The 23,041-nt window shown below is 40.7% G+C and overlaps 2 protein-coding genes across 3 annotated transcripts in view; one reads left to right on the plus strand and one right to left on the minus strand.

Annotated features, from left to right (window-relative positions):
- On the plus strand, positions 1-7,492 carry arsa (arylsulfatase A). The gene is made up of 8 exons (XM_004069687.4): positions 1-301; positions 401-641; positions 1,561-1,779; positions 1,866-2,035; positions 2,748-2,872; positions 6,455-6,582; positions 6,659-6,761; positions 6,835-7,492. The coding sequence occupies exons 1-8, from the start codon at positions 81-83 to the stop codon at positions 7,128-7,130; spliced, it is 1,503 nt and encodes a 500-aa protein (XP_004069735.1). The 5' UTR covers positions 1-80; the 3' UTR covers positions 7,131-7,492.
- Positions 7,488-23,041, minus strand: part of mapk8ip2 (mitogen-activated protein kinase 8 interacting protein 2) — a 24,432-nt gene continuing 8,878 nt past the window's right edge. Inside the window, exons 3-14 of one of the 2 annotated variants that reach the window (XM_011476234.2) lie at positions 16,520-16,750; positions 16,349-16,427; positions 16,110-16,211; positions 13,477-15,640; positions 13,175-13,386; positions 12,509-12,584; positions 11,758-11,930; positions 11,557-11,666; positions 11,337-11,459; positions 11,184-11,254; positions 11,002-11,100; positions 7,488-9,762 (exon numbers count right to left, since the gene is read on the minus strand). In XM_011476234.2, the coding sequence (XP_011474536.1) occupies positions 9,690-9,762; positions 11,002-11,100; positions 11,184-11,254; positions 11,337-11,459; positions 11,557-11,666; positions 11,758-11,930; positions 12,509-12,584; positions 13,175-13,386; positions 13,477-15,640; positions 16,110-16,211; positions 16,349-16,427; positions 16,520-16,750 (3,513 nt within the window). In that variant the 3' untranslated portion in view covers positions 7,488-9,689. Of the gene's footprint in view, positions 9,763-11,001; positions 11,101-11,183; positions 11,255-11,336; positions 11,460-11,556; positions 11,667-11,757; positions 11,931-12,508; positions 12,585-13,174; positions 13,387-13,476; positions 15,641-16,007; positions 16,212-16,348; positions 16,428-16,519; positions 16,751-23,041 lie in introns of both variants that reach the window. The other variant, XM_004070063.3, reaches the window with a different exon arrangement.

Here is a 23,041-nt window from a genome sequence, read left to right on the forward strand (position 1 = left end):
CTCTTTTCCGATAAACCCTTAAACGCACCATCACAGTTGGTTTGTTTTCACCAACTTTCGTTCTCTTCTCTGTGAAAACTATGAATCTTATTCGCCTTACTTCTTGTCTGTCATCCCTGCTTTGCGTCATCTCAGCTTCCCCGCCGAATTTCGTCCTCCTGTTCGCAGATGATTTGGGTTTCGGTGACCTGGGCTGTTTTGGACATCCAAGTTCCCTCACTCCGAACCTGGACCGGCTGGCAGCAGGTGGACTCCGCTTCACGGATTTTTACTGCACCAGCCCAGTGTGCAGCCCGTCCAGGTAGAACCCCCCAACACATTTTAACGCACCTGTTTACATATCATACATACGTATAATCATACATATAATACCTGCTTGCGTGATTTTGCGGCTCTTCAGGGCGTCGCTGCTGACAGGTCGCTATCAGACACGCTCAGGTGTCTACCCAGGTGTGCTGTACCCAGGCTCCATCGGAGGTCTGCCTCTGAATGAGACCACCATAGCTGAGGTGTTGAAGCCTCTGGGCTATGCTACCGCCGCCATGGGGAAGTGGCATTTGGGACTCGGAGCCAACGGGACATTTCTTCCAACCAGACAGGGATTCGACCAGTACCTGGGGATCCCATACTCTCATGACATGGTCAGTCAGTGTGTAACTAACCTTAACCAATATGTTTTTATATACAACCAGGAAAGGTTAGAAAATGAATGTAGTACTAATTGACTTTAAAACATTCCATTTTCATCATGTTTTATGCGTGTATATATATATTTATAATTGAAAAACAATGAAAATACACTGATTGATGAAGGAATATTGCCTTGATTATTTTTTTTTATTAGAACATTAAGTCCATTACTGATGTTTAGAACAATTGGTACTTCAAAAACAGTAATTACATCAATACAGCTCAAAGATACACGTTGATGAGAGAACATTTAACACGTTCTTGTAACATTTTTCTAATAATGGAGAACATATATAAAGAAAATTAGGCGTATTTCTGACTATTTCTTTGTTCAAATCTTTGTGAATCAGGAGCAAACGAAAGACTGCTCTTTGAAAAAGGCAGAAAATACGCCGGGCGGGCCACAAGCTCCCTGATCCGCTCCATTCTGATGCATCCACTTGCAAACAAATAGATGTTTGTCTTTGTTTTCCTCGTCTGGATCAAAACTGTACAGCTGGATGGCTCCAATATTGCTCACCATTTTTGTTGCAGCAGTATTATCAGATTGGTTGGTGTGTGTGTGAGGGACTGTAAGGTTCAGGAGAGAGCGTACACTCGAGGTTTAAGAAGGTGGGGCCCACAACTCAGAGGCTGATTTCTAATGAACTCCTGCCGCTCTGCAGAAACCTAGGAAACGACACAAATTATTTCTAATTTAGGCTAAAAATAGCACAATCATGTTTAATATACCACTGGGAACTCTTTGAATATAGATCAAAAGTTAGTTAGTTAGTTAGCTTAGTACAGTAACTAAGGAAATGTAACCTCTGTTTGTGACACACTCGCGGTCCTGAGTTTGTTCCTGTCTAAATCTGCTCTCCTCTTCAGGGGCCCTGCCACAACCTGACTTGTTTCCCACCAGACGTCAAGTGTTTTGGATTCTGTGACCTCGGAACAGTGACCGTCCCACTAATGCACAACGAGGTCATTAAACAGCAACCTGTCGATTTCCTGGATCTGGAAAGAGCTTACAGCGACTTTGCTACCAATTTCATAGCCTCATCAGCAAGTAAAAAACAGCCTTTCTTCCTCTACTACCCTTCCCATGTAAGACTCTGCACTTCCAATGGTTTTAAGAAGTAGTCAGTGTATGGGGGCATGTAAAACAGTTATTGCACCCTTTGTTTTTGCAGCACACCCACTACCCACAGTATGCAGGTCCTGGGGCGGCCGGTCACTCTTTAAGGGGACCATTTGGAGATGCTCTGATGGAGATGGACAACACAATAGGAAACCTGATGGCAACCCTGGAACAGACCGGAGTTATCAACAACACGCTTGTCTTCTTTACGTCCGACAACGGGTTGGTTTCCAGTTCTAATTTGATTTGAAAGTGTCTGTGAGTGCAACGGGCTGAAAGGTAGTGTAGTGGTTAGCACTTTTGGCTCACAGTGAGAAGGCCCTGGTTTGAATCCCAGCTGGATCTCTCTGTGTGGAGGTTCCATGTTCTCCCCATGCATTTCTCTGGGCACCTCGGCTTCCCCCCCACAGTCAAGAAATATGCATCGTATGTCAAGTGGTGACTCTAAATTGTCCCTTGGTGTGACTATGAGTGAGTGTGTGTGTCTTTGTGTGGCCCTGCGAATCATCACCCAGGGGGAACCCAGCCTTCGCCACATAGTGTCTGTGAAAGTCTCCTGCATCCTCGGATGCATGTTTGTAAAATGGGTGAATAGATGTGACGGAAACCTTTTAGAAGGAGAAGAACTTACAGAGCAAAGCTGCCTGTACCCAGCATCACAAGAAAAGCCGTAAAATTATGTTGTAACTGTTTCCTTTTGCCCATAGGATTTCCCCACTGCATAAATCCAATAAATAAAGTATGGCAGGGTCATTCATTTTTTTTAATTTACATCCAGGCTTTTCAAGAGTGGTAGCTTTTACATCAAGGACAGAACATGTTTAATTTCATTCCTATTTTTGTTTGGGGCTACCTTGCCTAAAAGGACTTCAGCTTTCAAATTCAAATCATGTTGGAGTATTTTTCCATGTTTTTTTTCTTTTCTTTTTTTCAGGCCTGAACTGATGCGCAGAGCCCGTGGAGGTAGCGCCGGCCTCCTGAAATGTGGTAAAGGTACCACGTATGAAGGGGGCATGAGAGAGCCAGGCATTGCATACTGGCCAGGAACCATCAAACCAGGTGAGAAAAACAGGAATATCAAACATAAAAGAGGGAATATATAGTTTCTTCAAAATTAAATGATATTTTCTTGTTTCTTAAGTGTTCAAAGCTTTGAGACATAGTTTAAATAAAACTTTAAAAGGAATTTAAATTATGGAAATTTTTCTGGAGCATAATTAAAAATAAAAGTCAATTCTAGAAATGCTTTTTCATTTTCAAAATGAAGCTGCATTTGTTGACTCAAAATTTTAAAAAAAAGCAATCCGCCAAACCGCTTTTTCTTTTTCTTCTTCAACATCGCTTATTCTGTCACTTAATTAAAAAGATTAAGAAAATGGTATTTGACATTTCATTTTCAAAACGTTTTCTAGTAAATTTGTAGCAAAATTCAATTAGAAATATATAATTTGATCATTAAAATGGATTAAAAGAAATGCGTTTTCATTTTCACAATGTAACTGCATCAAATGACTCAAAAATAACATTAAATGTCAAGAAAATTTTCATTTTCTTCTTTAACATCACTCATTCTGTGACATAATTAAAGTGAAAATGCATAGAGGGGATTGCATTTTCATTTTTTTTCATATTCACTCTGCAAAAAGTGTAGCAAAATTCAATACTAGTCAGCATTTCCAGGGGGAGGCGAGGCGATAACGTCAATGCTCACTGTTCTGCGCTCTTTGCCCTCCCGGCAGTGTTGCCAGATTGGGCGGTTTTGGTTCTAAATTTGCGGGTAAACACAACTACCCCTGGCTGCAGCCTGCAGAATGGGTCATCATAGTGGAATGCTTTGATTGCAGAGGAATGTGAACACGCTGTGGAATGTTAGCCCCGCCCATGCTGAGGCCGTCTTCTTCTTTGGTGGTTTTACAAGTTTCCATGTGCAATATTGCCACCTACGGGTTTTTAAGGAGTTTTTCCTTAGTGTGAAGGGGGGGTCTAAGGGCAGGAATATCAGTTTAGCTTAGTCTTTTTTGTTAAAGTTTAGTATTATCCTAATGCATTCTTTGTATTCATGATCCCTTTTTCATTGTATGTGCTAAAATAAAATAAAAATATTTAATTGAATTAGGGAATTTCTACCATGATTCCTGCCTTCTTATGCCTTTTACAAGTTTCCATGTGCATGTATTAGGGAATTAATAAATTCTGTCTGGCCTCACAGACTCAAAAAAATAACTCATTGGATGAACTCAATTTAATTGTTTTGTCAGGATTTACATCCAATAAATATGAGTAACCCCACCTCAAAGAAAATTCTTCCATGTAATGAAATATAATCAAGTTAGTCGAACTAAATTTTATCAAGAAAGGCAAAGGAAAAAAAAACAAGCAACAGCGGTCTACTGCTAGATCCGAACTCAGAACCTCTGAGTTGTTAACCCGCTATCTAAGCCACTGAGCTATCACTCCAATGATGAAGCAAGGCTGCCGGTATAAATAAATAGATTCCATATTTCTATAAATGAGGCTCTTCGTGTATCGTCTTATTGGGAGAAGCCGAGTTGAAACGATTTCATGCCACAGTTTCGTTTTTTACGTGGAAAAAACGAACTAAAGTTTTCACTTTTGAAAAGTCGAAGGATTTGAAGGACTAATAGTCATACCAGGCATTACATTAGATGAAGGAGTTGAACATTTTAATAGTTCAATGGTTAAAATAGGTGAAAAATTGTAGCCGTGAGACCGCAAAAAGAATAAAGAGAAACAGGAAAACAGCATTCAACAGCATGCCCCTTACTTGAACTCAATTATTTTGGATTACTGGAGTTATAGGAGAAACTATTTATACATTTTGTGTTAGGTCAATTAAATGTAGATACATTCTTTTAAAATAAATATTTTTAAATAAAACAAACAGAATTTTATTGTGTTACATGAAAGAGGGGCTTGAATCATTTTTTTGAGTGATACATAAAAAACATTGCACCATTCAAATTTTCCTCCCTCTGTTCTCTTTCTTCCTCAAACAATTCACAATGTCACAAAATGTGCTCCACTGATTCTTCCCCTTTCCTGCAATCACAACTGCTGTGACAAAGGTGAATCAAATGCACGGGCTCAGCGTGGGCGGGGTTAACATTCCACAGCAGACGGGCTCAGCATGGGCGGGGTTAACATTCCACAGCGTGTTCACATTCCTCTGCAATCAAAGCATTCCACTATGATGACCCATTCTGCAGGCTGCAGCCAGGGCTTACTCGGTAAACATGGCTTTAGGGGAGTATGTGGCTGTTGGAAAACTGCGAAGCTTCTATGTACTGGAGCTCCGTGAACGCACCAGGCTGAGTGTGGGAGGAGCTACCAGCTAATGTTTTAGCCAGATCGCTACATGGAGCTGTGTCTGTGTCACTCACTGACAATCCATGGAAGACACAGAGATTATTGAGAGGTTAGGTTTATTTATTTTAAAGAGTTCTACATGGTAATGATGTTTCCGTGTTCGAGTTCATCCCAGAGATTCTCCCAGACAGAGTCTCTGCTTCAGCTTCCAGGGATGACGGCCACTGCAGGCTGCGGTTTCCATCTCTCTCTCTGACCGAGTCCGAAAGCTTGCTGTCCGGCATTATTAACCCGAGAGGGAAAAAATAAAACCAGATTTATAATTATTGTGTCGATGAAAATAAAAAAATATATATCATAAGATTCAGGAGAAGGGTTTAGGATCAGGCTAATATGTGTCAACAACAACATTTAGCTTTGGATGCATTTAAACTCCGTACTGCGGGAAATGTGACTTGGCTGTAAATGTGTGGGAAAAACTCCAGCCTTTATTTTGTCTGGACACGATTGGAAACACAAATTCACATGACTGCATGGTCTCTAAGGACTACCCGAAGCAGCACTTCCGCCTTCAAAAGCCGCCTCAAAGCTACTCCTCTGCTCAGAGACTCGGTTCTCCCAGGAGACACAGTCAGACGGACTGAGGTCTGAAGCGTCCTCCGGAGTTTTGTACGTTACGACACAGAGTGAACACTGACGTCACCCCCCCCCGGAAATGACCGGTATTGAGTTTTGCTACACTTTTTGCAGAGTGAATGTGAAAACGAAAATGCAATACCCTGTTTGCATTTTCACTTTAATTATGTCACAGAATGAGTGATGTTAAAGAAGAAAATGAAAAATATTATAAGGGAGTGACATTTAATTTTATTTTTGAGTCATTTGATGCAGTTACATTGTGAAAATGAAAAAGCATTTCTGTTAATCCATTTTAATGATCAAATTAGATATTTCTAATTGAATTTTGCTTCAAATTTACTAGAGAACGTTTTGAAAATGAAATGTCAAATACCATTTTCTTTATCTTTTTAATTAAGTGACAGAATAAGCAATGTTTAAGAAGAAAAAGAAAAAGCGGTTTGGCGGATGGCTTTTTCTTTTTAATTTTGAGTCAACAAATGCAGCTTCATTTTGAAAATGAAAAAGCATTTCTGGTATTGACTTCTTTTTTTAATTATGTTCCAGAAAAACTTCCATATTAAATGAGTCTGTAAACATCTAAATTACAAAAGACATCTTTTCTTAAGGATTATTTTTTAATATTGGTGTCTTGTGATGTTGTTTATTCCTGTTTTCATAAACGCCTCTTTAAAGGTGTGACTCATGAAATGGCCAGCACTCTGGACATTCTTCCCACGTTTGCAGCCCTGGCCGGAGCCAAGCTTCCACCTGTGATGCTGGATGGTGTTGACATGATGGACATCCTGTTCAACCAAGGAAAGGTAGCAGCAATGTGGGTCTTTGTCCTTCAGTACACACTTAAAAAATTGTATTCATCTTTTAATTATTGTTTTTCAGAGTAAAAGGGAGGCAATGATGTTCTACCCTGTGGATCCTACTGAGCAGTATGGACTTTTTGCTATCCGATTTGGAAAGTACAAGGCTCACTTCTACACACAAGGTAGGAGGCTTCACTTATTACTTATAAGGCCCTTTCTTAGTCAGATCTGACTTGTCGCTTTATTTTTAACCAGGTGCTACCCACAGCAGCTCAACCCCAGACCCAGACTGCCCAGCGATTGCCACCTTAAAGCCTCATGACCCTCCTCTTATTTTCGACCTGGAGGACGACCCCTCTGAGAATTACCCGCTCTCGCTGAAGGACCATCCGCATGTCCAAGCCGTGCTGGAGGAGATCATGAAAGTGAAGGCAGACTTTGAAGCCACTATGGTGTTTGGTCAGAGCCAGGTATCGAAGGGAACAGATCCGGCCCTGGAGCCGTGCTGCAACCCTGAGTGCAGCCCCCAACCCAGCTGCTGCCACTGCTAAAGGGACAGTTGGTGAAACTCTGAATGCGCTGCTGAACTCACCTTTTAAATATCTTTATATGGTAATGCAACCTTGAAACCAGTACCGCTTCATTTTTAACAATTAATTCTTCTTTATGCTGAAAGAAAAATAGCAGACAATCATTTTCCTCGGTAAGGATTTTCTCCTAAGAAAAATTTAATGTTGATTGCACTCTGAACTACTTTTTTTTATTACAAATGTACTGTATGTTTTATAACTTTTATGACTTGAAAACAATGATCTAAACTTGTACTGTGACTTGCACTTCAAAAAGGAATAATACATTAATGTGTAAATATGTTTCAACAAGCAGAAAAATAAAGACGACACCAAATGTTTCGGACATCAAGCATATATTTTATTCTTAAGACCAAACCCATGACAAGGCAGAGTGTTTTTTTCTCCTTTTTTTTTCTTTAGATTTTTTTCCCTTGAATTTTACAAGTCCTTGTTTTTAAAGATACAAGAGAGTATATTTTGCTTCTGTCACATACTTTTTTGCTCTAGGTATACAGTGAGTCCTGCTGACCTAACAAAGTGGAAAGTTGCTTTAGCTGTATTCTTCAGTGGCTATATGGAACTAATCTTTGTCAAATGGTTGTTGTTGTTTTTTTTCCGTCGTGGAAACGAGGGAATTTAACCTGGCTGTAGTGAGATAGAAAAAACATGGAAGCAAGTAGATGCTTTTTTGAGACGGGTCTCGCTGCTTTAGCTGGGTGATTGCTATAATCTGCGCAGCAATAATAGTTTTCCAGTGGCAGATGACTCAGTCACTATCAGTTCTAACAGCAGATTGGTTAGTAGCCTGGTAACATACTGTCACACTTCACAAATGAGTCCTGAATGTGCAGCAGAAGTTGTGTGGAGAGTTGGCAGGGACCAAAGTGTCAAACTGAGAGAATACATTGAGTTGAAACACAAGACACTGAAAGAAAATTATTGCAGAGCACATATACTTATGCATTTTTTAAAATTCTTTAGGGGAGTTTGTCTGGTTCTGATCTCTTTTATTTCTTTTAATAAATGTACATATTAATTTCATCAACATACTTAACAGAAATGACACAGCACTATTTTAGATTTTCTATTTTATATACATAATCTAAGTGACAGCGATACACATGTAGATAATACCCTGGCTCCTGTCATATTAGCCTTGAGTGGGCTTTGCACCATGTAGTCCTGCATATGTGTTTGATGTAGAGGAGAACCATTAAAAGCAGAACAAGATGCCAAACTGTTCCTGAAGGAATGACAGGGATTGTTGCAGGGAGGTAAAGCTGACACGTTTCTTCCCAAAATGATTGCAACAAATTCTATTTTAGAATGTGCCAGGCTGTAAGCTGTAGTGTTTATAGTATACGTTTGTGTCATTTGTGGTTGATGTTTTAACCATTAGTGACCTAAACAAGGACTCAAGCTGCCATTTATTATGTCCCGTTTGCTTAAAAAAGACGAGCGCAGATCCAACCGTTTACACAATGAGAAACCCCTTCTTTTTCCCCTGTTAATCCACTAACAAGATTAAGCAGGTGCTGTGCTGTGTCATCGACATGCAGCCACTGGCTGATCTAGTCATTCCTTATTCTCTTATTGAAAAGTCAAAGGAAGACGGAGACTAGCACATCACCAAAACTAAATAAACCCCAAGCTAAACAATCAGAGTTGTGAGAATATGGCTTGTCAGAGGGCCTAAGCCTTCATTGAACTAAAAGTCACATCTCTCCTAGTTAAGCATACAGTGACCAATGAGGGGAAAGTTTATGAATTAAACAGAAGGATAAGATTGCAGTCATGTCGTTCGATAACAGTCACTGGGTCTAATCCAAGCATCTGCAAAGCTAATAACATTCAAAGTTCACCCTAACCCACTAACCTCACACCTTCCTAAGTTAGCCTTTTTTGGCCACATCAAAACCGATTAGCCTCACCTCTTCTAAAACTGCTCTGGATGAATGAGGCTACTATCTATACAAGTATTTACAACACACAAAGCTCGAAGGGACAACAGGGGCTAAGCTTGAATCAAGTCTCTCTAGTTAACATCAATGTCACTGTCAGTAGAAAGCGAATTTGCTGTTCATCAGTACTAAAGAAAACCATATTTACAATAAACTGAAATGCCAACCTCTGGATTCTAGATCTGCTTGCCGTTCATTTGGTGTTTGTTTGTTTTTTTTGTGCGTGTCTGTGTGTGGTAAACCTACTTGCCATGCATTAAAAAGTGATACAGCCATAGTAGGTCTCTTGTTTTCATTTCAAAAGAGAAACTTTTTTTAAATAAACAGGTGCTCAGCATCGTTGTTTTATATAATAGAAAAGGTAAAAGTAACAGACCACCCCTCCTTCAGGAAACAAAAACAAAAAATTCAGTCATGTTACAAGCATACTGTAGAAATGAGGATCCCCGATTCAGTATGATGAGGAAGAGTATTTTACAATACAATGACAAAGAAAATCCGCTAACTATGCCCTCTGATGGCAACTTGATGAAAGTACACAAGCTGTAGAGGAAAAAGGTTGTCATGGCAACTGGTCTTACTCCAGGTAGATGTCCTCTGTGGGGCAGGCATACTCCAGATGTTCTTGGTAGTACTCCTGGAAGGCTCGACTACGGGAAATACAGACATATGGAATCTAATGATTATCCTGAGAGTTGCAATCAGATCAATAACAAATGTTGGATTACAAACAGTTGTGTAGGTCCAAAGAAGTTGGAAAAATGTAGTAATGTAGACCATGAAAAAGAGGCTGGCAGATCCAGCAAACACTTTCTGCATGCTCTCAATCTATCCAGAGAGTCAACCATGTTGAATTATGTAAACCAAGTAAGGCTTAGTATCACATGGTTATAGTGGAGGTTTACATCTCCACATATGAGCTAAGACTAAGAGCTGAATCACAGCAATTTAAATCCAGACTTCAGCCTAAAACAGTAAACTTAGAAGATCCATACAATTTCAAGAGATCATGAAACTCAGGGGAGAAAATACTTTTTGTCTTGTTTGTCTTGTTGACTATGAAACGTTCAAAGGTTAAAGCCATATTTACCCGTATGGGTGCATATGACTAAAGGGAGGGCAAGTGTGTCTTGCAGTTCCCTTGTGGCTTGTGTGACCACCTTTAGGGACGTCATGAAAGAGGAATGTACCATTGCCGTGTGTGTGGTAAGTGTATTGGGAAGTCTTTTGAGTATTTGAGTATTCCGACAAACTGCTGATGCTGTCACACGGCACCCTTACGCCGTACTCTAGTTGTTAGTAAGGTGCGCACACTGGATCCTTACTAACAACATGCAATTGCTGCACGCACGGATGTGCAGGTGATACATAAGTGCCTGTAGGACCCCCGCAAAAAATACGATCTGATTGCCTAATTTTCTCATTTCCAACAGTCAGACTGCAACGCACTTATCCCTTGAACAGCACTAACAGGCCCCTTGTGCAGTGCACAGATTGAAAAAATGGGCCGTTGAAAAAATGAAAAGTTTGCACGCCTGCGTCTCACCCTTACTTATTACCCTTATGTGTTTTTTCATTTTATATTTAAGTGTATGCAGCGTCATGCCCATAAAAAAGAAGGACACAACCATTTTCCCATCATCTTAAAATTTCGTGCCCTGTACTGGTTTGCCCATTTCCCCCCACAGACAGCCGTATTCTACTCGTAAGGGCAGTTATAACTGAGTCGTAAGCAACACTGCTTGCAAAGCCTAAAGCCCAATTTATTCATATTTCGAAAGTTAATTCACATATGACAAGAGTACCAAAAAAAGTATGTTTAGAAACTTTGAAAACATTTGGTAGCTATTTAGCTTGAAGTACGGTAAATCGTGGTTATTTAGACATACCCAACACTCTCAGCTACAGGTCGCATTGATTCCTGGGATACAAACACATGGCAAGCAAATCTGTTCAGCATTGGATGTTTTGTGATGAAACCAAAGTAGCTGCAGAGAGAACAAAACAAGGTAGCAATCAGCATTTTGTCCCAGTGGTAACAGGGGCCTAGACGATGCTTAAGTTAGTTTACCAGTTGTTCCTTGGATGGCATCCGCAGAACGAGATATTCTTCATCTGGAAGAAGTGACTACATCTGTCATACTGAAGATGAAGACAGAAAAAAAAGATTTAATCAGAAACAAATCCACAATTTTTCATCATAAAATAATTCCACTGTTTATACCCCTTCAAGGGTGTCGTAGTCATCCTCCAGACTCATGATTAATTTAACTCCTTGTAAACTGATCTCCAGTTCACACAAAGAGGGGGGTCGCACGTGGACCGTCTGCTTTCTCGACATTGCAATCTGGCAGAAAGAGAAAGCCTTCGTGTCAAATCCAACAACCATGACTAAATTGTGATTTGGGTTAATTATGCTTTGACATTTGTTTTTACTCATTTACTTTTTGCATTGCAGCACAGAGAATGCCATTGCCTTGGTGATGAGGAACCTCGACAGACCCCAAAAATTGAACATTGAAAGTTTCAATCCATGCTGGATTCCTCTTCGTCCCTTCAAGTCATAAAAAAGATTTTTATTTTTTTGTTTTAAAACATTTCATTTAGCATCACTAAATAAAAAGAGTGGATGCATCTCGCCTTACCCAGCAACTCCTTAGACTGGCCTATAACCTCATGGGCATAGAAAGCAGGAAAGATCCCCCTCTCCCCTGTCCGCATGTTATAGCCTCTGTACCAGTAGTCATCCTCCTCTTCCTCCACATACAAAGGATCGTCCACATCCAGCTCAAGCTCATCAGCATGTCTGGGAATGAACCTGCAGAGATCAGAAGGGAGGTTAAAAAAGACAAAGAATGAATAACTTTTTGAGAGCGGATTGATTTTTGTATTTGTGGACTGGATTTTCTTTTTTTCAGCATGTAAGCAACTTTTTCAGGTTTTTATGGAAACTGGAAGGTAAACATGATGGGTGGTGGAGGAGAACAAAGAGGTCTGCAGCTGATGTGCAAAATTGGCATGCAGTGGAGGCTCATTATAGTTTTGTCTCCGTGTGATTGTGTGCACACACACACACAGAAATACAGGGACACAGGTGGTGCCTGATCTGATTATTGTAAGCCACCCTGCAGCTCTGAAGTCCAGCTGTAGCCAAGACATCTGCCTTCCTCCATGACTTAATTAGCTTGGCACCATTGTTGCAAGATCCCATGAGGAAATAGAAAAAAATAATCTTTCTTTGTCCGCACAACAATTGTTTGTCCAGAGTGAATATGGCACTGCTGGAGTGCATGCAAAACTTCCATAAGTAATAAAATAAGTACATTTAACCCAGTTATTCAATTTTTGTTGCAACCGATGCAGTTTTATGGTTGCAAATGACCTTTGAAACATTACCTGTATACTGCCCTGTGTGTCTGGTCCCTTTCTTCTCCATTGATGGTACACGAGAAAAGGCCAAATGATTCTGTGCCTACATAGGATACGGAAAGGATTTAGGTAATCATAACTTATTTTAATTCACATAAATTAGGAAAAAAGAGCTCAGGTTCAAAAAAACATCATCACTTTTGACAAAACAATAAACAGCTGTTTGCAAATGTTCACCTATTTTCTCATCTATTTGTACTTGTGTTTTTTGCCACACGCTTTGACGTGAAACATTAATTATACAAATCTTTGACGGCAAAGTCAAAATAAGAACTGGTGAAAATAACATGTAAATTAAAGTCTCTATAATGAGCTTTTAATCATGCAAATATCTCTTCCTCCTTTAGAGATTTAAATCTTGATGCAAAACATTGATTGATGGTGTACTGGAGGACCACTTCCATTATTCATTAGTGAGGGGGAAGCCCAGCTAAATTTAAATGTTAATGTATCATGAGTGATTTGGGAATTCCTAATGTAGCGTTACTATTATAGTGATACTGAAAATATCTTTCTTGTACAGGTTTTAATGACAAATAAGCAACACATTTCTTTCATTTCTATTTTAAAAATTTCATTTCAAACACGGATAACTTAATGTTTCAACTGCAAATGACTCCATGTGCATCTTACTGGAAGATCGGGAGGTGCTGTTGACAAACACATTCAGAAACTTTTTTGAAAAAGGAAGGTCAGCCTCTGGAGATGAATCTTCAGAAGAGCTGAGAAGTTCTGGCCTCTCAATCTCCTCATCACCCTGATCATAACCCACTTCCACAGGCCTCAAGGGCTCCTCTTCACACAGAGTCGAAAGCTCGCTATCGTCACTCAGAATGGAGGTGCACCTAAAAAGAAAAGACATGAATGTAAATCAACAGAAATCTTGAAAGCATTGCAGTTTTTTTCTAAGATTTTAATCAATTTTTGGGGCATACCTTCTGAGGCTAACCAGTTCCAGTGTGGTGTTCTCATCCACCACTAACGTGTACTTCATGGAGTCATAAGCCAGTCCATCAGCCTCAGTTGGCTGCCTTAAAGCCTGTTCTTTTTCACACAGTGGGAGATCTTGGTCTGGTGAGGGACGGTCTTGTACGCTGGAATCAATGGGTGGTGAGCTATCAAGCTCTAAATCACTGCCATCAAAGGATTTCTTTCGTATGCCTTCCAGGAAAGGGTAAGGGTCCCCATTGTCTTCTTCGTCATCATTGTCCGTGGAGTAGGTGAGGGTGAAGCAGCGGTTAGTCTGGGCAGTGGGTATATCAAGCGTCAGGCTGTTTTTGACCTCCGTAATGCGTTCAAGAGAAGCTGATGAGCGACTCGTTGGCCTGGGCTCTGTTTCCCTTCCTTCATCCTTGTCGCTTACCACACTCTCACTGAGGCTAGGTGAGTCCAAATCCCCTCTTCTCTCTAGGATCATCAGGTCATTGTTGGGCTCTTCATCGTCTTCCTTTCTCGCAGCGTTCTTAGACAGTTTCACTAAAGAGTTCTTGTCAAAGTCTTTAGTGGGATACAAGGAGCAGAAATTGGAAGAACTGTTTGAAGAACTGTCTAAATTCAGGGGAGTTATGGTATCCCCAGTGGGGTTACTGATATACAGATGGGAACTCATAGCTCCTCTTTGCTTTAGTGCAGCTACATTACTACTCTTCTCTGCAGAATCCAGGGTTCCCTCTCCACCTCCTATGTCCTGCTCCTGGTCTTCATCATTGAAACTATCTCTCTCCCCAATATCTGAGGATGGTGAGATGGTGTCTGACACAGATGCCTTCCTCTTGAAGCACTGCTCCGGGCAGCTGATTGGGTAGGAACCTTCTGAGATCATCCTGTTGACTAAGTTGCTGAGAAGCCAGGGAGAATCGGAGTTTTCACTCAGCTCATCTTCGCTTTCTGATTCTGAGTCACCTTCACTTGTATCATATTCGTCTGAGCTTGGCATTAGTCTTGGACCCACTGGTAGGTAGAAGGAGCGTTTAAAACTTTCCAGGCTGTGGTCTGGTTCTATCTCAAGAACCATGGGCTTGGATTGACCGCCTTCACAGCATGAGGTCGGAGGAAGAGTCTCATCTGGGTCAGCCTGGTGCTCAAAAGACACCTCATCATCTACACTCTGCAGGCCCATTAGAGCCTGACCGTCATCGTAGGACTCAGGAGGTAGGATGGGTGAGTCAATAGGGGAGAGTGTAGCAATAGTGGGTGAAGGCAGTGGAGAAGGTGAGGGCAGACATGAGCCTTCTTTGATTGGGTCAGGCTGACCCAAAAGCAGAGTGGCTTTCAGTCCAACAATTCCACTGTCCTGCTCTAACTCTGTATCTGGGTCAAGTTCTTGGTCTGATGTGGGTGAGCTGGCCTCCTCAATGGAGTTGGTGAGATGAGATGAACGTCCACTGCTGCTTTCATCGCTTGTCAGGTCAAGCTCTGTTTCTGAAATGGAGGAAATCATGTTGGAAACCACAGGGCCACCACAAGAAAATGCAGCCTCCAGCTCCCCTTCAAGGTCAGAGTCAGAGCCCGGAGAACTGAGGTCCTTGTCTTGGTCTGAAGTTATGTAACCTCTCTGGTTCATATCTGCAATCCCTGGGTCTGAAGATGGAGAAGTGGAATCGGTAGCTCCTACAGCTACAGTAGAACCAGCTGGAACGTCTGCACTGTTGGACTCACTGTGAGCCTCTGAGTGGTAATCGGAGAAAGAAACTGCCTCGGGGGGCTCAATGGAGGGGAACTCAACATATGATGACTGCTTCTCCATGCACACAAACTCCACTTCAAAGTCCTTCTCTAGTTCTTCATCAGACAAGGGCGTATCAGCACCATCATTAGCTCCCATGGGTGCTGTAGAGGACAAACAGCGACTGGTGCCATCTGGATCCAGATCATTCTCCGGTTCGATGCCTGACTCACTGACGATCGTGTACGTGTCTGTAGTGCGCCGGTTGGAGTGTTTGTGATTGTGGTAGCTGTTCAAGTCGTGGTCCACTTCTGTGTCTGAGCACTGTGAGTGCTCGTCTACAGAGGGAACTCTCCCTGTTTGGTTTAAACAGTCCACCTTTGGTTCGGTGGGATCGGTAGAGCAATGATGGGACTTGTGCTGACCAAAAGAGCCTGTGCAGATGAAGAGCGCAGAGAAGAAAAAAAAAGGGATTAAAAGTCAAAGCACAACCTGAGTTTTAGAAATATCAAAATAGATGATTACTAGAATGCAAATGAATAAAGGAGAGAGACCAAATGACAAGGCAACAACAAAGCAGCAGTTCTTTAATGAATGAATAAAAAAGGAAACAGAATGTAAAAGAAACAAGGTCAGTGGACTTTCTTTAAAGTCATGTGTTTTTGAACCCCAAAGGATCAAATAAAAGCATTCACGTCTGTAATATTCTCAATGAACTTCTCAGTGAAGTCTACTTCACATCATTCACAACATGATTTCAGTGGGATGATCTGTAAGTTTGCTATTCGGCCTTCTTGTTACCGTATTCCAGCCTCTCTCGCCTGTTGCCCTCCATGTCGCAGAGGAGGGGCCTATGTGGTGACTGGGGGTTCCCGCCCTCCCTTGCCTGTGTCGGAGGTGTACCTTTGCTCTGTGACCGGGGAGCTTGGGTGATTGGAGAGGCCGGGCACTGGCCTGTCACATGACTACCATCCTCCAGACACGAGTGGGTTGGAGACAGACGGCCTGAAGACATTTTTTCAATTGTTTAAGTGTTTGAAAATGTGTTAGTTATAAGTATTTTTACTATCAGGCTTCAAGTTTTTAATTGCTTTCTGACAGAGATAAATGAATCCAGAGTTTTTTATGGAAACACTCCTCACCTTGTGAAGTTGGGTTGCATAAAGAGTCCTGCCAGCTTCCTTTCTTTGGAGACAGGCTGCTGTTGTTGTTCAGCGAATCCTAAACAGAGCAGAGAGCAAAACCGTGTAAGGCCTCATTTGGGTCTTTAACAGGGGAAGATGTACACATCTGGATTTGCTGTTGTTATGTACCTGTGACACCGCTGTGGTGAGATTCAGTGTGGTGGGTCTGCTCTTTAGAGTGCCCAGAATAGGAGATGGAGGAGGTGATACAGAGGGAGACGGCGGTGCATCAGGGTCTACCTCTTCATCATCGTCCTCCTCATCTTCCTCTTCATCATCAATCATCTCAAACTCCTGGAAGTCGTCTTGAAAAGAGCAGACTGGGTGGTGGAGGTCATTCTTCTCCAAAATAAGGGAATCCTATCAACAGAAGAGAAAAAATATATAAAAATGTTGAAAAATTGAATTATGAGTCAGATTCAAAACCGGGCCTAACAATTCAGCACACACAAAGAATAATTGTCTTGAAACTTGCATTTAAGTTCAAACCATAATATTCCTATTTATTATTTACAAAAATGAGTCAAATCAGTAAAATAAACAAAATTTACAATGGAGTTCAGAAACTCTTCTTAAAATTAAGAAACGAATGTCTCAATTGGGAATAATGTCAGGTAGAGTTTTTTCAAAGTCATACTCTTAAAACAAAGAAAGAAAATATGTTCCGGTACAATATTGGGATATGTATCGGGATATGTATCGTATCACCAGACTCTTGCCAATACACACCCCTAGTCTAGAGGAACACCAAGGAGGAGGTTAATGGATCCAGTGAACATGAACATGAAGGTAGTTTGTGTTAGAGGAGAAAATGCAGAAGACAGGGTCAGATAAAGAAAGCTGATTCGCTGGGGTGACCCCTAAAGGGAAAAGCCGAAAGGAAAAGAAGAAGAAGAAAATTTTGCTTTTTCATAACAGGAAGTGTTTAAGAAAGATTACAAAGCCTATTCAAACCGAGAGAGGGAAAAATGAGAGAACAGAGAGGTACAAAGCCGGTGGGGGGTACTGAAACAAGAGTGGATCAATCAGACACATCTCAGGTTTCAGTCTGTTTACTGGAAAGAGAGGCACTAAATGGGCCAGATTTTATAGACCACGCCTATTGACCTGCTAAGTTTGAAGCAAGCCTATCAAAAAACCACATGCTTTGATTAAGAAAAATACATTTAAAAAAATTGGATAAAAACTCAGTAGAATACTGGTTCAATATCATCATTAGATACTTTCGTACTAAACAGTCTTCTTCAGCACTGAAGATGAAGTATTTTTATGAAATTTGAAATATTTAGATCAGATATTACATTTGTAAAGTGACTCCAAAGTCTAAAAATAAAAAAACAAAATACCTTGCTTGGAACAATAGAGCACATTTGTATTTTGCAGTTGCATGACAAACCCATTTGAAAGAATTGCTCAGCCATGCTCTTTTTGTCCTTCCCCCAAAACACAGAATGAGCAACCTGAAAGGCTGTAAAACTGTCACACAGTACCAACCAATATGACATCTTTTAGTATAAGTGGAGAAAAAGGAGCACTTGTCAAGTGTTCTGTTAAGTATTCCTTTAAAACTAAGGGGGAATTGTGGTAAGAACTGTTTTAACTGCAGTGTACTTTCTTTCTTGGATGTTTCATCCCTGCTTTGAGTTTGACAAAATAGTTCTAGCCATTGATTTGTCTGCTTCTGTTCTAACAGCACAGCAGTTTCTGTGCCTCTCAGTGCAGTCTGTTTTAATGGAGGAATCCAAGCTCGCCCATCCACCATGCACATTCTGCTGACGCCTGCAGCCCCCACCTAATGCTACAGCAACTGAAATCAACACTCTATCTATTCCTCTGGGACTACACATGAATATGCGCATTTTTGTCTTAGTAGCTTCACTGTTTTTGCTGTTTAGATATGATGTCCTGCATTGCTAAACCAACTTCCAAAGCAGACATGTGTCATTTCTATGCACATCTTCATGAATGCAATAATCCATCATTTGGGGAAAATGAATAAATTGCATTGATCCAAGACTTGGTCATGAAAGGCCTCATCTTTCAAGTGAACATTGTCTGCACTGTCAAGAAATTGTCTTGCAAGGCCACCTGACAGACAGTTGAGCAGGTTTATTGAAGAAAAAATAAACTATAAATAAGAGTCTTGTGTCGGCAAGAATCAATCCCTGTGGTTTACAGTTCCCAAGGACATCCCAGCCACCCCCATTACTGCCCCTTCTGAGGGTCAGACAATTTCCACTCCTGCAGAGAGAGTCTAACCCTTGCATGTGTTCATAAGGAGGAAACAGTTTTTTCTGGAAATCAGATTATATTAACATTAAAAATTCTTGCATGGGTGTTTGGTTAAATTATTTTTCTAAAAAAGTAAACTAGACATTGGTATCTTTAAGCACACATTGACTACAGATTTGTAGCTTTCAAACAAAGCAAGCAAATGGAAAACAGTGGGGTTTTATTCTACATGACATGCATTACTTAGCTACATCATTTCTGGGCAAAAAACTGCAGAGGACTTTTATAAAAAGCTGTAATGACAATGGATTTTTGGGTCAGAATGCTGGGCCATTTAACCAGCTGAGCAGACCATGTGACAAGTAAATAAGAACAACTAAAGCCAGGTACCACAATCAAGCTTAAACCACAATTTGAAAAAAAAATACATTTGAATTTCAGAAAAGGAAAAATGTATTCTGAATTATGTTTTTAGCTTTTGAGTTTTGCGAAAATGTTAAAGCTCAGTAAAAGCTTTCTGACTATAAAAGCCGTACAAAAACTGCAGATATTTTCAACACTGTTGATTTAACTCCTAATTACACATAAGAAACAGGTTCCATTATGAAAATCTGAAAATATAAATGTTATTTTGTTGTATTGATGTATTGATGCATCATGTTACAAATAAAGAGGTGGATCACAGCTGTGATACCGACAGCACTGCTTTATCAACTTCTAAATTATGCATGTATTCGTGGCATTTGGTAAGAGCTATGCAGAGATAGAGAGGCTGTTAGAAACATGGGAAAGAAGCAACATGTCCATAATCAGGCAACAAAGCAGTAGGATGTCTATCTGGGACCATGCAGAAAAAGATAATTGCATATTATGATTTATAGAAGTGTTAGGATAAAAGAAAAACAATTGAAAAGGTTAAAACAAGAGGTAAACATATAATACAAACTATTGCAATTCTAAGATTTATTTTGCAATATTGGAATTTGAAAAGATGACGCCTTTTTTAAACAAGTAAGACTCATGGTTATACATATTCATTTAATTGTATTTATGATAAAATACAGAAAGAGACAGGCTTTCATAGAAATTGGGTGTGTGGTAAAAACATCAATGCTGAAAAATAAAAAAGCCTTTGTCTTATTTATCAATTAACAAGTGGGAAAATGTCTATCATGCCTATCTCAGAAGTTTTTTGTTTGCTGGTCTGGAGCGTTCAGATTTGTGCTGACACAATCCAGAAGTTTCTTCTTTGCATTTCAGTTCTGCCACCTCCAGCTCTGTCTTGTTCTCAGAGCCACTGTTCCTAAACCAAGATGGCTGCTCTCACCACAGTCTTTTAACACTTCTTCCAGTCTTGTTGGCACTCTTGACACACATCACATCTGAAACCTTCCTCCACTTGTTTCAGTCTGCTTGCACTCACTTTTTCACCTATTTACACACTCTCACACTAGGTTTTTGACCTTAAACACTTTGTAAGTCCTCCACCTTCACCTCTGCTCCCTATAACCTTTCCGTTCCACCTGAGTACCTTTTTACACACATTTACACACAGACACTCAGTCTATTGGATGACCTTCATGTTTCTCCTTTCCAGAGCTAACCTCCACCTCTCTAGATTTTCCTCCAACTGATGCCTGCTCTCATGATACATCACAATATCATCTGCAAATATCCTAGTCAAAAGAGGTTCCTAACTAACCTCCTCTGTCAGTCTGGCCATCACCACATGGAAACACAGAGGAGCTGAAAGATTGTCCTTGATGTAATCGCACTTCCACCTAAAACTTCTCTGTAAAGCTACATTCACCCCATCCCCAGCAATGCGCATTCAAGCGACCACTCCCTTCTACACTCTCGTGTTCACACTTCGCTGTGTAGGTTTCTTCGACCATTATTGGGATGTATCTACAAAACACTCGTCCATTGAACCCACGATGAAAGTTAAGCCAGGTTGAACTTTGCCACATCAGGGACTGAGGTTTGGTTGTGACGTATGGATGTGACATCAGTACATCAAGTCAGTCATTTATCGGGATAGAGCTGTGAAAGAAAAAGCCTGAAGCAAGATTCGTGACACTTGTACCGCTTCAAGATTTTGCACCTCTTCCGACCTGGGGTAGCAGACATGCGCTAGTATCTGGTAGTGATAGTCCAATGTGAACACCATACTCTAACCGCGAATTTAAGAATTCTAGAACACCCATTGAATACCAGGTGAGAATGTAGCATTATAGCTATTGCACATCACACCACTTTTTACAGCTCTTATACATGTCTTGCACAACTCCAATGTACTTCTCTACCACTCCAGACTTCCTCATACTCTCTCTGTATCCTGTCACAGACTTTAAATCTACAAAGGCAATACAAAGATAAATTGACCTTCTGGCCTTCTTTGGACTGTTCCAGTAGCATTCTGAAAGCAAATTTTGCATCTGTTCTTCTCTTTCTTTGCATAAAATCTGTTTGTTGCTCATACATGTCTATGATCTCAAACTAGCTCACACTCTTCTTTCCCATAATTCATTGTGTGAACTTCATTCCTGTGTAGTTTCCACAACTCTGCATCTATGCCTTATTTTTAAAAATGGGCACCATTTCACATTCCTATCATCTCCAATGCATCCCCTCACTCTCCAAGATTTTTTTTCTTCCCAATTAGAAAATCTGTTTTGTCATGTCATCTGAGAGAAGCTGCTGATCTCCCAAACTTTTAACTCCTCCCTACAAGCCACTCATCACTCTTCATTTTACAACTTCCAACACTTGGTTCTCTGCTTTAGCCTTGTCTTCTTCATCTTCCTCACTACCAGAGTCATCCTACACAGTGCTGTCTTCGGCTGCTTGTCTACACTGTCCTCAGCCATAACTTTTCAGTTGTAGATCTTTCTCAGATTTCAACATCTTCACAAGATCCATTTCTGTGCTCCGCCCTCTGCTCTTACATGCCTTTTCTGGAAAATTGTGTTTAACACTGACATTTCCATTCCTTTAGCCATTGTTATCTGTTCTTCTGTATTTCTGTCCTGACCACCAAACCTTCTCATAATTTCCTCACAATCTCTGGTTCCCTGCATGTCCATTAAATCTTCTACGATCACCACTTTCTCCTCTCTAGGGATACCCTGCATCCTTTAGCTTATTGGTCAAAAGCAAGGATGTAAAGATTTTGCAAGTGTATAGCTTGACCTATTTTCTTCTAATTTTATTAGAATTCCTTAAATTCTAGGACCTAACAATGATAAGATTTTTTTTTTTTTGTCCTAATATACAAACTCATAAAAAATTAGAAAAGATTTAATAAAACGTTCCACACAAATGTGCTGTCAAACCTAAAAGAAGGACAGACTGGGCAATTAATAAATGTCATTTACCTAATAAAGAATTACCTGCTTCATCACAGGACATGCACATCATACATATGTGAGCAGAACTGATTAAGCCCAAAACCACACTAAAGCATTATGAATTCCTCAGCCGGGGTTGGAGCATAATCTTTCTATTCGGCAAAGCTCTCCCTGAGCATCAAAGACCCATCTGTGTCTGAATTATCCTGACATGATAACGTCCTCATCGTCCTCATCAGCAGAGTGTTGTGGAAGCAGGAAATGCTTCTTCTGCTGATGATGACGAGCTGACAAAGCGTCACATGCTTTGCAGATGCAGTCAACATCAAAGGCCATGTCAAGAGTCCTGTGCACAAATTTCTCCGACTCGCCTTTCTTCTCCTATTATTTAAACACACACACACTTAAAGGGCAACTAGGTGTGTGTCCTTTCCAGCCAGTGTCAGCAAGATTACTTCCTCTGGGCTATGAAGTAACATAACACGGACAGACATGGTCTATTTGGTGCTTTCATATTTGTGATATGAGCGGTCAAAGCTTTTGCTTGTGCGTGTGTTTTTTAAAGAGGGTTGCAAGAATGTAGGTGTAAATGACACGCATGACATAAGAAAAAACACCAGCTTTCTCTGTCACTCCATCACTGTTGAGGTCTTCCTTCACAGTCCTTCTGCCACTTCTTACATAGAAGGATCAGTTACAGACAGGCTTTGCTAGCTCTCCGTAATGCATTTTCTACATAGATTACAGCAGAGGGCACAAAATATTCTGCCCAGATTTAAACCGAGGGCTTAACTCTTCAGACCCAACCACTGCTGGGGTAAATCCTTATTCTCTGTCAGGTGACAGAGACTGAAGAGGGAGTGTGAACTCCGTCTCTAAGCAACACTCTGAATGGGGAGGGTTTGGCAACACACTGGGGAGGGAGAGATGTCTCTGCATAGCAGCAAACTGTGCTGGGTCACCCACCCTCTGCTGCAGCCATGGCTCCACGCCACCAGCAGAAAACATTTACTCCAATGGTAAAGACAGAGAGGGGGATGTGAAATTAAAATGTAGTAATTCTTTGACA

The sequence above is a fragment of the Oryzias latipes genome, chromosome 6 (assembly GCF_002234675.1).
Source record: "Oryzias latipes chromosome 6, ASM223467v1".
Taxonomy (NCBI): domain Eukaryota; kingdom Metazoa; phylum Chordata; class Actinopteri; order Beloniformes; family Adrianichthyidae; genus Oryzias; species Oryzias latipes.

What these genes read in the sequence shown, in the direction of transcription:
- arsa (XM_004069687.4), top strand. Translation starts at nt 81, where the DNA reads ATGAATCTTATTCGCCTTACTTCTTGTCTGTCATCCCTGCTTTGCGTC. An exon ending in TCCCATACTCTCATGACATG is followed by an intron (nt 642 to 1,560) that starts GTCAGTCAGTGT and finishes TCTCCTCTTCAG; the next exon opens with GGGCCCTGCCACAACCTGAC. An exon ending in TTCTTTACGTCCGACAACGG is followed by an intron (nt 2,036 to 2,747) that starts GTTGGTTTCCAG and finishes TCTTTTTTTCAG; the next exon opens with GCCTGAACTGATGCGCAGAG.